The 17,548-nt window shown below is 34.9% G+C and overlaps 2 protein-coding genes across 2 annotated transcripts; both read right to left on the bottom strand.

Annotated features, from left to right (window-relative positions):
• Positions 1-2,940: 2,940 nt before the first annotated feature.
• On the bottom strand, positions 2,941-12,055 carry LOC117330704 (protein stum homolog). Its single transcript, XM_033889157.1, has 3 exons — positions 11,180-12,055; positions 5,653-5,838; positions 2,941-3,506 (listed from the first exon to the last, which is right to left on the bottom strand). The coding sequence occupies exons 1-3, from the start codon at positions 11,373-11,375 to the stop codon at positions 3,253-3,255; spliced, it is 636 nt and encodes a 211-aa protein (XP_033745048.1). The 5' UTR covers positions 11,376-12,055; the 3' UTR covers positions 2,941-3,252.
• A 1,135-nt stretch (positions 12,056-13,190) lies between these two features.
• LOC117330703 lies at positions 13,191-17,449 on the bottom strand. Its single transcript, XM_033889155.1, has 3 exons — positions 15,018-17,449; positions 13,892-14,005; positions 13,191-13,475 (listed from the first exon to the last, which is right to left on the bottom strand). The coding sequence occupies exons 1-3, from the start codon at positions 16,084-16,086 to the stop codon at positions 13,306-13,308; spliced, it is 1,353 nt and encodes a 450-aa protein (XP_033745046.1). The 5' UTR covers positions 16,087-17,449; the 3' UTR covers positions 13,191-13,305.
• Between the last annotated feature and the right edge of the window lie 99 nt (positions 17,450-17,548).

Raw genomic sequence — 17,548 nt, 5'->3', positions numbered from 1 at the left:
ATAGTCTTTGCAACATCCATATTGCACATGCATGTGATTTATTCCACACACATAAATACTAAACAGCATAGTGTCAAGTTAAATATCAGCGAAACAGACCTAAGGAATTTATTTTACAACTTAAATGATACAAGATAGGTTGAAGAATTTGAAAAGATTGCATTTCACAACCGATAAATTATGTAACAGACATTTGAAATTAATTTCGGAATCTAAATTTTAAAAAGGTGGTTTATCAAAATTATCAGAATCCGACACGACAGATGAAATTGGTCTCACAACTAATGATAGAAAATATTTAGTGGAATTTGACGTTAATTTTATCATTAAAATGACAGAAAAAATAGAAATGAAATCTATTTTGTAATCCAAACGATACAAAAAAGTTGTCATTGATTGATGTATAGACACGTGTAATTGATGTTACCATCTACATAATAGACATCGTCGCACCCAACGTCTAATTTCGAAAATCTTCTGTATTTCAATTAGGCATTACGAAACTGCCCCTGGGGTGCGAGGTTGCGTAAAAGAGAATATAAGATAACGTGCTACTTAATAGTATACAAGCTATCAAGTCTTTTACAGTGTACTTACTTTTATATACAGGTGTGGCAGTATTTTAACAAATGAAATAAAACACAAACACCTTGTTGTTTTAAACACCATAATTTAGTTTCAAAAAGTACAAATTATCGGATTGCATTGATATGGCAAATGAAAATATTTATCAACAGATACAAAATTTGTACCCGTAAATCAAAAAACAAAATCTAGCAATAAATCCGTGTAGATTGTCACAGGGACTTGACAAGATTTCCCAACTCATACTTCCAGGTATAAAATTATGGACCATGGATTGGAAGATTTTGTCTGTTTAGGATGACATCATGTGATTCGAATAAATCCTACATTACGTGATTTAACACATTAAGATTCGTGTTCCTATGACCTCGAGTGTTAGCAAAAATTCATTTTCTTCGAAACTCTAGACACAAGCATAATCAGGTATTCTGATTTTATTACAAGACGTTTTAAGAAAAAAAAAACAGATTCACAATTCTCTGTTTCTTTGCAGTTTTCTTGAGGTACAATACAAATTCATAAACCTTTGATAGTTCATATGTATCCATCATATCTATGTTTGTCGTCAACTGTGTGAAGTCATGACACTGAACAAAATGAAATGCAGTACCTTCTTAATCCGGAACGCTGTAGTTTCTGGAAAGGTTCAAAGATGTTGTGAATGAACTTTGAGAAAATTATTGAGGACTTACAACCTGACTCTATAATCCGGAAAATTCGGAAATACCACTACCCGGTGTCGTTATTCCAGTCACTACTAATCTGGATATACCTCTATCCGTGTTGTTTTAATCCGGTCTCTACTTGTCCGGATGTCAACTACTCTGTCACGTTAATCCGACCACCAATAAAATAAATTAGTTCCTAATACTATGTCCACTATTCGGTCATGTTAAACAGTGTGAACTCGCTCAGTTATCATGAAATATCAATAATCCGAATTCCGTCGTCCGGAAGTGACGCTAAACTAACTCCAATCAATATGACGCATTTTCGCTTAACCGGATTCAATATCCCAAAATAGATACAGTATACACCATATACTTCATCAGTAAATATCTCAATACTTCTTCACTTTGGGTGATTCATTCATTTCGAAAATTTCAAATACGTGAAGCTCTAGTCTTACAATGTGGGATTCACTGTCATACAAAACAACCGTGGTGGTCACTCAAAGGGAGGTAACTCCCATGTTTTAAACGTGACACTTCTAGAGAAAATATAAATTAAACATAGAATGTGAAGAATCGATGCTAATGAGATTTACTTCAAAAGCGTTGTTTAAAGAAATGCATTTTCGTACTAAAATTGTCCTGTAACCAAACAGGAAAACAGTTCAGCCTTCAGTTTCACTGTAAATGTGGTCACTAATAAAACGGACGATTATCTAATGCTTAGACTAGCTACCGTCTCTAGAATATTAAAATCAAAAATAGAATTGAGTTTGATCATTTTAATCTCTAAGACGTGTCTTGATTCTAGCATAAGTGTTAAACTAGGGGTAGATAACCTAGTGTTAGGATTTAGATGAGCAATTCTTAACAACAACAAAAAAACTTATACGGGCTGGTGGCCGGTCTATCTTACACTATGTACAAATTAGCCGCGATAACGTAGCTCTGGACGACGGACGGACTATTTCTGACAGATGATCGTCGTCAAAGCTACGATTCCATCCCATTGCTCGTAATGTAGCAAAACAGTGAACCTCGAATATGCTACAAATAACGGATATCGTTTAACTTTGGAGTAATAGTTCGTATAATTAACATTTCTAATACAATTTTGCAATGTATCAGCCTACCGTCTAATCTAAAAATCTTTAATTCGCATATTCTGATATCATACTACTCGGAGTTGTCTCCGTGATACGCCATGATACTTCTCGAAGAACTCTCGCGAGGATTCTAACCCAAATATGGAACCCGTGATTCATATATGGATGAAGCTACTACGATAAATAAATACATAATCAGAGATATTTAACCACTCTTTTGTAACTCTTGTGAAGAAAGCGAATCTTACTTTGCGTAATTAAATAATTTCAGAATGAATTGACCTTCCTCATCGAGGTATATAACTCTGTTTTTCTGTTGAAATCTCGCGGGAAATCTCATGAGCATCAATTTATTTTGATTTCCTTATAAGGAAATTGACCTTTACACTTGTATCAAAGATGGCGGTATGTTTGAACTGATATTTCTGTGTGTCTTGCTCGTTTCGGATTTTACTATTTATTGTCAAACAATTGACGTAATGTGCGGGTTTGCGGCTTGAATATTGATAATATATACCAGAATCATCAATTTACTTGTGTTTTTTTTATCCGAGAAAATTTAAACCACAGCTAATACTGCCCGATGTGAATCACATCGGGGCTTGCTACACTATCGGCAATGGGAGGGACTTCATACCCTGCCGGAGAGCAGTGTAGGCAGGGTATGAATATTCGTTCTATGTACAAATGTGTATTTGGTTTCGTTCGCAGTTTGAACCAATCTGTTGAAAAAGCACAACACTTTGACACACAGCTGACTTTCCGATTTCTAACTCCGCCTGCTATAACAAAATAAAAGGCATGTGTCAGAATTCCGCACCATCTCCAAAACCAGATTTACGGTACAGAGAACAGTTTTGACGATAAATGATCCATACTTTTGGCCAGTGTCAGTATGGGGGAGGAGGTTCGTTGTCCTCAGGGGACGGCTCAAGGTCATCGTCTTCATCAGAATCCTGGATGAGGATTTCATACCGAGGGGGAGGATCGTGTTTGTCTGCGTCGTACGGATTAACTGTTCTGTGAATTTGACCAGGGTCTAGTGCGCATGCCTCAATGTTGACGATTGTCTGCTGGATTATGTCGACGTCATTAGATGATGACGTCATACAGTCATTCTGTCTGTGCTGATTGTCATACTCATCTACAACATCATTATAAGAAAACATACATATTAATTGTTCATTAATAAGTATATGACATTACCACACGGGGACCTGAGAATTCGTCAAGTGTACATATTCTAGCGTGTGAAATCTATACTCACTAACATAGGTCCAAGCGCGCACTGGTAGACTGTAACACTTGGAATCGCATGGGCTTGCGACTAGTATACAGTAAGATCAAAATTTGAAAAAATAATCATTATATGATAATATGACAGTTTACAGGAAATGATTGATGTCCTAAGAACTGAATATATACAACTTATGATGGATTCCGGAACATTCTTATTAAAATTCAAATCATCATTATACACTACATTATGTCAGAATGATTCCGGAAAGAATGACCGCCATCCTGATTAATAAGTATATGTTTTATTTTCCACATTTAACGGTATGAAAAATGCTTATGGCCGGAAAAAATATACACATGCTTCTCTTTGCCAAGATATAAAGTTTACAAAAAGTAAAACATGATCGACGGTCTGCCTGATTAGTACAAGAAGGACTTAAATCAAAAGATCATTGCATGTTTGACATTATACATGTACATGTGTATAGTCCTCGTCTCTAACGCGCACAATTTGCTTGACCTAATTCACTTATACACTTTTAAATTCACCAACAGGTTGAATATTATCAATTATATGCATGACTGATTGTAATGTGGAGTGTTGGCAATCAAGATGGCTAACACGGTTCATGTTCCAACCTTTGTTATACATGTAGATCAATATCATATTTATATGTGTTTATCTCCAGTAAAACCTATTGTTTGGCCTCTTAACTATTCTTACAAATTGTTTATTGCTATTGAAAATAATGTTTTAAGTACTTATCTTCGGCTATATTTATTGCTTTGTCCATCCCCCGACTATTATAAATTGTATATATATATGTTGTTGAAATGAACATTTCTTTGTTCCTATCACCAGTTATATATGTTGTTGAAATGAACATTTCTTTGTTCCTATCACCAGTTACGCCTATTGTTGTGTCCATCTCCTAACTTACATATTGTATATATATATTGTTGAAAATGATGTTTCTTTGTACACACTTATGTGCAGTCAGGCTTAAAGTTGAATTGAACTATTGAAATTCCTTAAACAGCATGGCCATGGAATACATATCGTAAGACACACATGTAGTAACACTATTGTGACGTCACACATGCAAATGTATTTTATAACGGCACAATGAATTTGTGACATCTCATGATTGTCCGAAAAATTCCACTTGTCTTTTACTGTGAAGAAGTAAATTTGAATTCAAATTTATTCTCATAAATAAAAGTTATCTGATAAACAGAATCTTACACTCGTGGCTATGTAAAATGACATTTATTAAACTCGTTTTATATTTTTATATGCCACTTGAATTGCCTCAGTGGCTAGTGGCATATCAAATTTTCCATAGCCACTCATTCCCATGATATGCTTTATGCTTTTCTAATAAACATAATGGTCTGGAACAGATTAAAGAATGTCTCCGAATGGGTATTAATCAAATGCCATAATTGAATAGATAGAAGCTTAATAGAAACATTTTACGAAAATGCGGCTATTGAACAGCATAAACACGGTAAGCCTAACAGTCAATTGGGATAATCCATCGATGAAATATTAATTCCAAATGAGAAAACCCTGGTCGGTCAGACTTCCATATGTCAGAAGCAACAAATCAAACAGAAATCACGTGTTTTCACTCTGTTTACAATTTAATGGGACGGAAGCCCCGCCTACTTAATGAAATGTGACAGTACGAAATTTTGACTAGCGTAAAGCGAGGGTCTATACGGACGGATTAAACACCTAAATGGGACTAAATGGGTGTTCTGGGGTAAATAAATATCTCATTTATCCATACATGTAAGGTAGGTGTTATGTCACTCCCGATTTTATTGTATTTGCACCAGATTCTTAGTGACACCAAACGGTGTCGGAGAATTCCACGTTTTCATATAGTAGTGCGCTCTGGCCCTACACGAGACATAGTGACAGGGCCAGAGAAAACTAGGGCTACCTAGTACTGTTTGGTTACAGATATCACGGTGTGCTCCTTTATTTCCCGTGTTAACAACATCCGGTTCAAGCAAGGAAATGATAACATGTATAAAGTTACCTGCGGTACGAAGGAAGAGTATTCCCCACATACAGCTCCATAACCAGCCAAGCAGGAAGATTGGGGTAAGGAGGATTTGTAACAGTCCAATCACAACGTTAGCTGTACAGTTAGCACACACATCCGAACGATTCCTAACGCCATGTCGATCACAGCAGCACATAGCAAATCCAGTCATCATGGTTCCTGGAAAATACGAAAAAATATATTAGCTTCCGGTTGTTTACTTGACAGATAAATAGTTCATCCATTCTATTTATCTGTCATCCAAATTGTATTCATATCGACTGTATACTACCATTTGGTAACAGTTCAATGCTTATATTTACATTCATATTTTTTTTTTATTTACTGTAGCTTAAGACGCGTTTAAATTTGCCGCTTCCCCTATCACTGACGTCATCAGGTTCAAATACCGGAACAGCCGAAACTTCCAGAAGGAATAATATAGTCCCTCATGTCGTTATTAATAGCAAACACATACAATGGTTTTACACAAATTTGGCTTTATTTTCTATTTCATATACGTTTGTAGATATCGTCAAGTTATTCACAATTGCATAATTTTTGATTGTTTAAAATCTAAGTCGTTTTTCGGCGCAATGCTATACGGTTAACATTTAGAAGTGATGCGACTTTGAACGGGTATTGCACAGGACAGACTCGATTCCTCGGATATACTTCAGTTTCTATCGACTGGATTTACATTGTTTTCAGAAGAATTTCAGTTCTTAAATTCTAAATGAAAGTCGTCTTGACAGTAGGTGAAAACGATTCCAAAGATATTTCGTTCGAAAAAGATTTCAGTCTAACCGGTCACATCAGTGTCGCTAACTTAGCAGACGATTTTCAACTTCACAGGGGCTCGATTTTGTAAGGTAGGTCTTTAACATCAGTGAATAACCACAAAACTAAAATCTAATATACATACACAACCGGAAACCATGTCGATGCTCCCGATTTTTCACAAGATTTTTATCTTATTTTTATTTTTACAAATACTGGACTTTTAATGTTGTCTTACATTTCTGAAAATTCGGAAACGAGCCCCTGTGAGTGTGACGACATTGACAATTTGATCATTCTTAGATCAAGAACGGTGCTTATAGTTATTTTGTGTTGACTACATTTTGTTTTAATTATAAAATATTACTCTCATAACTTGTGAAGTTGCTTTATTTTTTGTTTTGTGGATAATAAATGCTAGCATTCGAAATCTCTCCAGGCCGAAAGTAACTGGCGGCCATTGTTTTGACCAGCAACACCTGGGGCTGTATTCCTACTCTGACCGAATCACTGTAAATTGTAGTATACAGTCTCGTGAATACAATTTGGTTTACTAACGACATATAGGCAAATGCAACACAGAATGTAAATATAATACTTTGTATGTTGATTTTGACTCCAAGCATATGCAACTTCCGGTTGTGGGTGTGACTTCCGGAAAATGTATGTCTGTCTAATGAAAAGAAGAACAGTATCATAAAACTTGATGTACATGTACCTTAATAACAATGTACTAAATCTCTTATTTTTCCCCATTTTTTCCACTTTGGAGAAGAAAAGTCCGGAAACCCTGAACATCACCGCTTGATATCTCCTATTGCAGCATAGACACAAAGACCCATGCGTATTGATTCGGCATTAAAAATCTTGGCTTTTACGTTTACAATGTTTTTATCATAACATTGTCTTATCTGATTTTGCAAGTGCTACTTTATAACATTTTGATACAGATTATTGCGAGAAAAAAAATCCGTATCGATCGTATTGCAAAACAAACAGCTGGCTGTGATATTTGAGATAGTATGGATTTACTTTCACTTTCAAATTCCATTGATCTATTTATCTTATTCAATTTCTGCTATTCCCATGTATACCGCTTCTAAATTTTACATGTTTTGTACACAAAGTGTCGTTACATTAGGTGAATAAGGTCCGGAGCAGGTGTTGTGTTTATCATTATAGATAAGAAAATAAAGACCGACATTGTTTTTTGTGCTGTACGGTGTGTGCCAGAAAAATACATTTTTGTTTCGCTGTTTAGCTGGTTTATGCAATAATAGTTCATACAACTAACTACAACCACCCCATGCCCAAAACAGGCAAGTTATTTATAGAGTTTTGCAATAATTAACTTTTAAAGGGGCATTCCTTCGTTCGGACAACAGAAAATGCGAAATTTCTATTGATGATGTCCGAACAAGGATTATATATGTGTTTGTGTCTACTAGTATAACGAAATTTTCGCCGAAATGTACAGGAAAAAAAATGACAAATTGTACACATATACCGGTCTATTAGTAAAATTATAATCATATGGAATAGGAGGTAAACTGATCGTTTGGTTAAAGGATTACTTACATCAAAGGCAGTAAATGGTATGTATTAACGAGTCTGTTTCAAAATTGAGCTTAATTGTGCCGGGGTTCCGCAAGGTTCTATCTTAGGGCCTCTTTTATTTTTGATATACATTAACGATATAGCATATATTTTTTATTCAGCTTCTCGTCTATTCGCTGATGACACCTCTCTTCAATGTTCCTCCTCTTCTTGTATTCAAATTCAAACTATTCTTAATAGAGATCTTGAATCTCTTAATACTTCGGTCAAAACTGATGTACTTTTTATCTCGAATAGAAATGAACTAGATGAAATATTAGATCTTGAATTTGACGGAAACATTTTAGACTTTACAGATAGCCATAAGCATTTGGGTGTTACTTTAAACTCTAGTGTAAAATGGGGAGATCATGTAGAAGCTATATACACTTCTGTTATGAAGAAAATAAATACTCTGAGAAAATTGAAATGTATACTAAGACGAGACGCTCTATTGAGAATTAACCTAACTTTTATTTTACCAATCTTAGAGTATGCTTGTGAATTGTGGGATGGATGTACTAATTTAGAATCTGAAAAGTTAGAAAAAGCCCAACGCGAAGCGGCAAGAATTATCATGGGTCTTCCATCATATGCAAGTGTTTACGCCTTACAATTTGAAACTGGTTTAGAAACTTTGTCTGCTAGAAGAAAGAGGAGAAAACTTCCAACTTTTGTATAAGATGCATAACGATCAAACTCCAGAGTATCTTTTTTCTTTACTTCCCCCTACTGTTCAAGATAATGTTAGGTATCCATTGAGAAATGTAAATGATTATAGAATCCCATATTGTAGATTACCGTCAACTTCCTCTTCATTCTTACCGTCTACGCTTCGTTGTTGGAACACCCTTGAACATTCTGTCAGATCGTCGGCTTCTCTTAGCATTTTCAAAAATTCTTTGAAACCTAGAAATCAGATTTCTCCTCCTCCCTTCTTTGGCATCGGTGACCGCAAAATTAGCATTAGTCACACGAAGCTTAGGCACCAGTGTAGTTCTTTAAATTATGATTTATTTCGAGTGAACCTTGCGGAAACTCCGAGCTGCTCGCGTGGACATTTGTGTGAGAATGCTCATCACTTCTTCTTTGAGTGTGGCCGTTACATTATTCAAAGAAACATTCTCTTTCAGAAGTTAGATGATTTAAATTTACATGTACCCTTAGATTTAGACTTTCTGTTATATGGTAATCAAGAAATGTCTTTTAATATTAATTCTGAAGTATTCTTATGTGTTCAACATTTCATAAAGGACAGTAACAGATTTTAAGAAATCAATCGATTTATATTCTAAAGTAAAACGTGTATCCATTGTGTCTGAAATGAGAATGTTTATCCTTATTACTTGTTTGTTATATGCGTTATACGTTATTGAATGTATACCATTGTTGCTTGTGTTATTTTGTACATTTTTATTGCCCATCCATAAGTTATCTCTCTCTCCCTCTCCCCACTCTCTCTCCCCCTCACTCTCTCTATCTCTCTCTCCCCCCTCTCTCTCTCCATCTTTCTATAAAAAAATATACATATATTATTTAATACTAAATATGTGTTTTATAGCATTTTGTAATTATTTATATGTCACTGTGTTAGGAGAGGGCGTTTATAAGTTGTAATAACTTGTGCCCAATCCTGTTGTAAATTTGTTACAATAAAATACGTTTAAACTAAACTAAACTAACACAAATACCGTCTGTCTTTGCGGTAATTAGCGAATTCAAAATATTTAGGACTTAATACTTGCAGAACTTCGGTTTACCTTACGAGTAAAACTGCCGAATTAATGTAAAGATTATAACTTCCACTACTTGGGGGAAAATACATGTTTTCCGTTAAGTTCCATTTTGACGACCTAAACTTTATTCAAACGAAGGAATACCCCTTTAATTCTATTACGAGACACATAAGCATTTAACGACATTCAGCTATGTTTACATACTTGTTTTTTTTTCTGTAAAGAATGTTTATCGGTTTAACTTCGTAAGGATCCAACCACTACTTAACATGTGTTGTTACCTCTTTAAAGGAGATTAAGTATTTGTCTTTCCATGTCGCTGAAATTGAATGAAATCATTTAAACCGGAGAGTGTTTCTCCTGTCCGGTTGAATGCCTTTCTCACTAACAAGCATTGTGTACAATTTTACTGTTGTTAACACTTACAAAGGTTAAGCTGACTTTTTCTTTGCTTGTTATCTTTATGTATAGCAATGGCGTAATTGGCCAGATCGGACAACGGTTTGGCATTTTAGAAGCATTGTTAGGTTAACAATATTAAATATTATTTTTTTTCTGGTAATTGTTAGTTCTTGATATCTGAAACTTTCAAAACATCACTTCTTTTGTAGCATTTATGCTATATCTTAATCTTGTTTCTTATAAATATTTTATAAAATCAAATTTTGATAAAATACGTTTGTAAATTACTCATGTTTTCAAAAATCCGGGGTTGACTGAACTGTGCTGACATCAGTCAGCTTAATTTACAACGAATTCTATTTCATTTCAAACCTTGCAATATTCCTACATATCAAACTGTTATGTTGGTTGTTATTGTTTGCATACATGTACATGTCTTTATATAAATGTACGATGAAAAAATGTTTTAGACAGTGTATGACGTAATTTGCTCTGTTGTGACGTCATTTACTCTATGAGAGTATGGAATGATGTAATGTTAGTAACTAACAATAACAACAGAAAGAGAAGAAAATAGTCTACATGGAATGTCAACAATTTTCCTGACAGTTAGAAAATGGCTTTATCTGTTCAGACATCATCAAGTCTTCCATTCGCACAGAATTATTGCTATCAACATAACATTATCTCGTTTGAACACATCCTCTACCATAGGAACTTGGCACGAATTTCCAACCCATGGTCTATACACGGTACATATTCAATACATTTAATATGGACCATGGGTTGAAAATTCGTGCCAAGTCTCTGTTTCATTGTTAATCTTTTTGACCTTGACAAACAGTTATGACCTTGACGTTTTTTTAACACAAAGTAACGAGAATAACATAAGCTTTTTTACACAAAACCTACATTCCAATGCAGCATAATATGCTTCAGGGGACTGCACGTCATGTATAATGTTGGAAGTGAGTACGCATGCGTAATGTGATGCTATTTTTTCTTACCAAGTCCCGGAAAGGCGAAATTCGACACACAGCAGACGACGGCCACGGGTTTGGGAAGGGCAGCCATCGCCATTGTATGTGTTGGCGTTGTCTCTTCATGAATTTGACAGGATCTGCCGCCATTTTGTTGCATCCTTTCGTTTAGAACACTTCCGGTTCTTGTGGATCCTTCTGGTAACAAACTTCCGTTTTGCATACTTATTAAAAATCAAACGGATCATATGACCAAATGTAAAATATACTCAGATCGTTGTGTCTCTGACAAACGGCCATATCTGCTTGTTATACAGTGCAAAGAATCGATTGTTAACTAATCCTTAAACACACAAACCTTTCGATATGTCTCTGTAAACATACAGGATAGTCAGGAATAAATAAATACGTTGAAACAATGCATGTTCATAAACATGAATATTCCGACGGCAGGGAGGCGTATCCCAATTCCTGGTTAAATGACTACAACTTTCAGGATAACTGCACAGTTCTATGAAGTCCATGGACGTTTTTTATCCGGACAGGTGGTCGCTATCTAGTTTCCCTTCGATCTGTTATATATATATCCAAAATCGTTCAAACAGGTCTTCATTTGATCTTAGATAACACCAGTTTAAAAATACTGAAAACTTTTGCATAGTGAAAATCACGAATGTCGTGTTTTTGTATGTACCAAATAAAAATCGGCCTATCTTTGTCCTGTATGACCTAGTGTTGTTATTTCCAGTTCTTAACGACTCCAAGTACGTACAGAACTGTACATGTATGTGTGTATACACGTGTTTGTTGTGTTTACCTGTATTCGCTCACCTGTCTAATTATCAATGTGTGAAATAACTCTATCCGTTCATTCTCTGTGAAAGCAATCATAATTTTTTTTCTTAAAAGTTCCGTTCATTATTCCATAATATAAATTCAATATATTCATTTTACTTTTTAATATATTTATGAACCTATATATTTTTAACTTAATTTTTGTTAAGTCTATATGTATATCAATGAATATATATATGTAGATCCAGTGACCTGTGTCGTCGTTTGTGGTAAGGTATACATTGCAAAATGGTTTACTTCCCTTGGCAACAAGTAAACAATTCTAAACAAACCTTTAAATTTCATTGTATTCGCGGACGTATGTGTTAAGTACAGTTACCATTAATACGGGTACCTGTATTAACCGTATAAGCTATAGCAGTCATCAGTCCAAGGTTTATGGGGTAGTCATAATTTATTACAATATATATCTAGCTATTTTTTTAATTATTATTCATGATATAAATAATCAAATATGTCATATTCAATCTTGATTCATCTACTATAAAATAATTATTAATAATGGCGTTATGTCTGTAAAACAATACAGAAAAGGAAGATTGTACCAGTGATTCCATTTCAAGTGAGGTTTATTCTACGAGTTTTTTTTATTTATTTATTTTTTCAAGTCTGTGGAGATAAAATGATATCTTCGTGGCTTTCATAATAAAATTTTTTATCAGTGACATGATACAAAAATGGCAATATTTGTAACTGCATTTCTCTTTTTTTAATGATGTCACAACACATGTGACGTCAAGAAATTATGACGTCACAATGGAAAAGATGAAAACTTACAACGAATCACGGGGCCGCTAGGCCAATAACACGTGTGCTCATAGCTCACTTTATGTAATGGACGAGGACACAGAAAACACGGTTGTTATGTTATAATACAATCTTTTTTTTATCTTATGCCAAATCCCTTGTTAGAAGTTTAACAACAGATATGTTTAAATCAATAAAAATATTATTTGAAGAAGCAAACTTGCCTTATGCTTGACAAGAAATGGAATTACCTTGTTAATCCGGACCCATACGAAAAACTACGGATCAAAATATATATTTTATCCCATTTATATGCAGAAATTTATTTTTATGATATAACTTCTTTCTTTGTAATTCATTTAAATGAAATAAATTGCAAATTACTATGAATAACAAAAAGTAAACAGCAGATGCGAAATTTTCCAATAAAAACATATTTTGTCGATTTGCTTTAGTTTAATTATAAGTCAGATATAATTAACGAGTTGTAAACATGATGGTTATCTTAACAGCAATTGAAGCGACTTTGGCATCGTCCTGCTTTGTCTTCATCAGCGGCCAGTCTCATTGCTGATGGAATCGGTCAACCACGCGACATACATACTGTATACGTCCGGTTTGACCAGCGGTCCTATTGGAAACCCTATCTCGTCAAGTTTGGCCAAAGCCCATTGTAAATGCTGACCCTCCTGGAGTGCTGCAGAGAGGACCGTCATGTAGGCTATATATAGGATAAAGAAAATACATATAACGACTGTTTTGGCTTATGTTACTGTAAAACTGCGTTCATATACGGGTAATAGAATATTTACAGTGCAGAGGTTTTCCATGTATATTCTATATGAAACAAACTTAAAGATATGCCTATGCACATGTAATTTTTCATTGGTAGAGCCTATTAAATAAATAAATGGAGATACAATCCAAAGTGACAATGCGTGTTATGTGAGGGGAAATCCAATGACATATTTCAACATGGCTCTGAAATGACGTAGCATTGCTACCTAAACACAAGTCTTGAAGATTCAAAAAGGTCTTAACAAATTATGACACTCCACCATGATCTGTACAATTTCTGTGACCTTGTGTTGAACCTTCCGTGTAACTGAGTACAAACTAAATCTTGTAATACCTTACCTGCACGTCTGCTGTCAGAGCAGTGTAAGATGATTGGCTCACCAGTCTGTCCGACCTCCATAAATTTATCTTTAAATTCGGAATACAACTCCCTGCTGTATTGCCGATTCTCGTCTGTAAGAAATGGGATATACTTTCATTAGTTGGATGGTATCTGTGTTATAATGCGATCAGGGTATGTGGGTAGGACATGACTTGCTTGGAACTACAGATATTAGATTCTGTCACAGGGACTTGAGAATTAGTTACAGTCTACATGTATTTGGACCTTCCCTAGTGTGTATAGCACATTTTGAGACGTTTTGGGGGCCATTTTGAAATTCGATAAAATGCCATCGTGTCTCTCGATTCCCTGTGATGAAATCAGACGCACTGGTTGTTGCCACGAAGGCAATGAAAAGGATTTGGTAAAATCAAAATATCATTTACAGGGTCAATGTGTGTCCGCTAGACAACAATTACATATAGATTAACTGCGAAAAGCCATCCGGAATTGACAGTGAAACTTCTCGGTATTGGGATAATCTGGGAATGTTGCTCGGCGCGCCCGTGTTTGCTTCCAGTCTTCTCCCGTAAAACATCAATGATGAAAATATACATATGACCGTATTTTTTTCAGAAAAGACAATGACGAAATTTCAAAATTTACCTTTATGATAAAATTTACAAAATATATATCGTATGATTTTTAGATGTTTATTATACATACTTATACTTATTTATGAAATTTTGGCATAACTGAGCAGATTTGGTAGAAATTATATGAGGATAATCCATAGGGTATCATAAAGTTTAACCTGATAAAGTTTTATATTCATAAACAAACACATTGAAAGGCTTTAACCTGGGCGTCTTTCCATATTCTACTTTCGTAATTTTGGTGAAAACAAATAACACCTTATAATTGGAGTACAAAAGAAAGTAAAATAACACATTGGGACACGCTCTGACTGAAATTGAACAAAATACAAGTCAATTATGAGAATCTGGGAGAATACAAAAACAAACCATTCAAGCATTACAACATTACCATTGAATAATATAATTTAAAATAAACCAACTTGCCTCAATATGGAGATGGGGAGCAGACGTTGGTCTCGTGTTACAGGAAAAGACGACCACTTACCCAGCGGAAGGTGATGGTAGGTCAATCCAGCTTTCTCCACAGCAGTTTGTTCCATGTCTTCATTATATCCGGTTTCGTCTCCAAACTCCAGGGAGTTCCTCTCTTCATAGTTCACCGGCGACGTTTCGGATATGTAAGTAGTCGGTTTGTCAAGATCAATTCTAGTTCTGATCAGCGTTTCCGGAGATTGTCGAGGCCCAAGCGTGGTATTTCCGTAGGTGGGCGTGCCGTCCACGATGTTAAGCAATGTGACAGGTTCCTGTGACGCCCGACTGTGTGTTGAGACTCCTAACCGTAAGTTGATGATATGTTTAATGCCAGTGTCGACGATAGCAGATAGATGTGTGGAGTGGATCTGCCCTCCAACAAACCAATTTTTGTAAACGAAATGAACCAGCCAATAGTTCGACCATTCTGTCGGATATGCTGTCGTCCTCGGAAACACTTCCGGTACTTTACTTCCGGTGATTTTCGATACAACTTCTGACGTTTTATTTGCCGTAAAGTCTAAACCTATAGATGCACTTTCTTGATAAAAGACGTCACTCGTAATTTTTGGACGAAAGCTAGGATCGTATCTTGTTTGGTTAGCCAAATACATCAATGTAGCAAATGTAATGGTATGTGCACGATGGCAGTGAAGAAGAATTGGTTTCTCCATCTCGTTAATGGCTTTGGACAGCTTTTCAATGGTACTCACTTTATACCAGTCGTCTTCTGAATCTAATATCGCCCGAAAATTCATGTTTAGACTATTTGCCATCAACTTCGCCCCATCTGTCGTCGGGAATGTCTCCAGTCCCAATTGTCCCGGGGAATTGAAACGGAATAATGTAATAATGGTTCTGAATCCCCCCTCGGACGCATACTTAACTTGTCTGTCCGTGAGACGTCCCGTCAAATATAAGTCTGGAGACATTTTCCGGATCCACCAAAGTTTCTGAAGAGAGTTAGGATTAATCCGGTCCGGGAAAACATTATGGAAAAGAAAACGTTCCTGCAAATGCGATCCAGTTCTGGCACAAGTAGCGATGCCTATCAGACCTATGACATACATCAATGTCGCCATTTTGTTTAAAAACCTTGACCTGAAGATAATGGGCCTATCTTATCGCCGATATATACTATTAGAAAGAAATTTGTACCATTGAAATGACCTTATGTTAGAAATTTATAAGTAAATGTTATATTTAAATCAATTAATTATTATATGATATGATATAGCAGTGTATATGTTCCTGATTATATTACTTGTATCAATTTTTATATCTTATCTGTTGCTGTTTATGCATTTGAACTTAAACTTGGAACTTAAACATTTCTGATTGTCAGATGTCACTTTAAAGAGTATGTGTATGATATATATATATATGTTCAGCAATAAGATAACTATCAGGGTAAATCAGCTTGTTTTGAGGGATTTATTACGATGAAGTATGTACCCGTGAATAATTAAAATTTAACAATTTTTTGATAACATAAATGTATGATTTATTATACAATTTTAACATACTAATAACATTGTATGATTTTTAAAACATTATTATTAATTACGTGACGTAGTAGCTACAGGCGTTAACGACGAACCATAATAACAGTAAAGGTCGGCATATAAACACAATATTGTTTTTTATTAGACAGAAGATTAAATAAACATTATCCACAACCATATCACATGAAGTTTATCCAAAATATGCCATTTTTCACGTATAATCTTGTTTTTCTCACCCATAATCTTGTTTTCACCCAAAATCTTGTTTTTCCCACAAAATCTTGTTTTTCACCCATAATCTTATTTTTAATGTATGATCTTACTCTCTCGGTCTCTTCCTTTTCATTCTTTCTTAAATTATTCTCTTTCTTTTTCCAACATCTCGTGTTTCACCAAATTCCATTCAATATTTCATTTAGACTTTCATCCATTACCCGGCATGCATCAACATGTAATTATAATTAGTAACATTGCTGTACTTAGTATCTTGACTATACACAAGTTGGCCATGTCACTAAGTAAAATAAAGACAATAATCAACTTATGGGTAACATATTCCTCAGATATTGTATTGGTTAACTAAACAGCCATACAGAAATCCATGTCATCTAAAAATATGTTCAAAGATAATGAATCTTTAAAATAAGGTACAGATTCACATTAACATTGTTTTTTAAATGACAAAAAAATTATACTAACTTATCAAATAAACCTTTGCATACATACTTTTTCATATTCTTTAGTACATGTACTGTTACAAATAGGTAAGTTTAAATTTATTATATGTATTTTATGCTAAACCAATTATGTTTGTTTGTTAACAAATTGGTGATAGATTTTTTTAAGTGCAGTATATAAACAAAATACAACATCATGCACTATCATGTAATATCTACTTAATGTAAAATATTTATAAAATCAAACAGCCCCCCCCCCCCCCCCCCCCCCCCCCCCCCCCCCCCCATCAAACACACGGATACACCCACCACACTCATATACATATATGACTTGACTTATTCAATATAACGAGCACAACCCA

The sequence above is a fragment of the Pecten maximus genome, chromosome 7 (assembly GCF_902652985.1).
Source record: "Pecten maximus chromosome 7, xPecMax1.1, whole genome shotgun sequence".
Lineage (NCBI taxonomy): Eukaryota > Metazoa > Mollusca > Bivalvia > Pectinida > Pectinidae > Pecten > Pecten maximus.
This window is presented reverse-complemented; position numbering and strand designations above follow the sequence as displayed.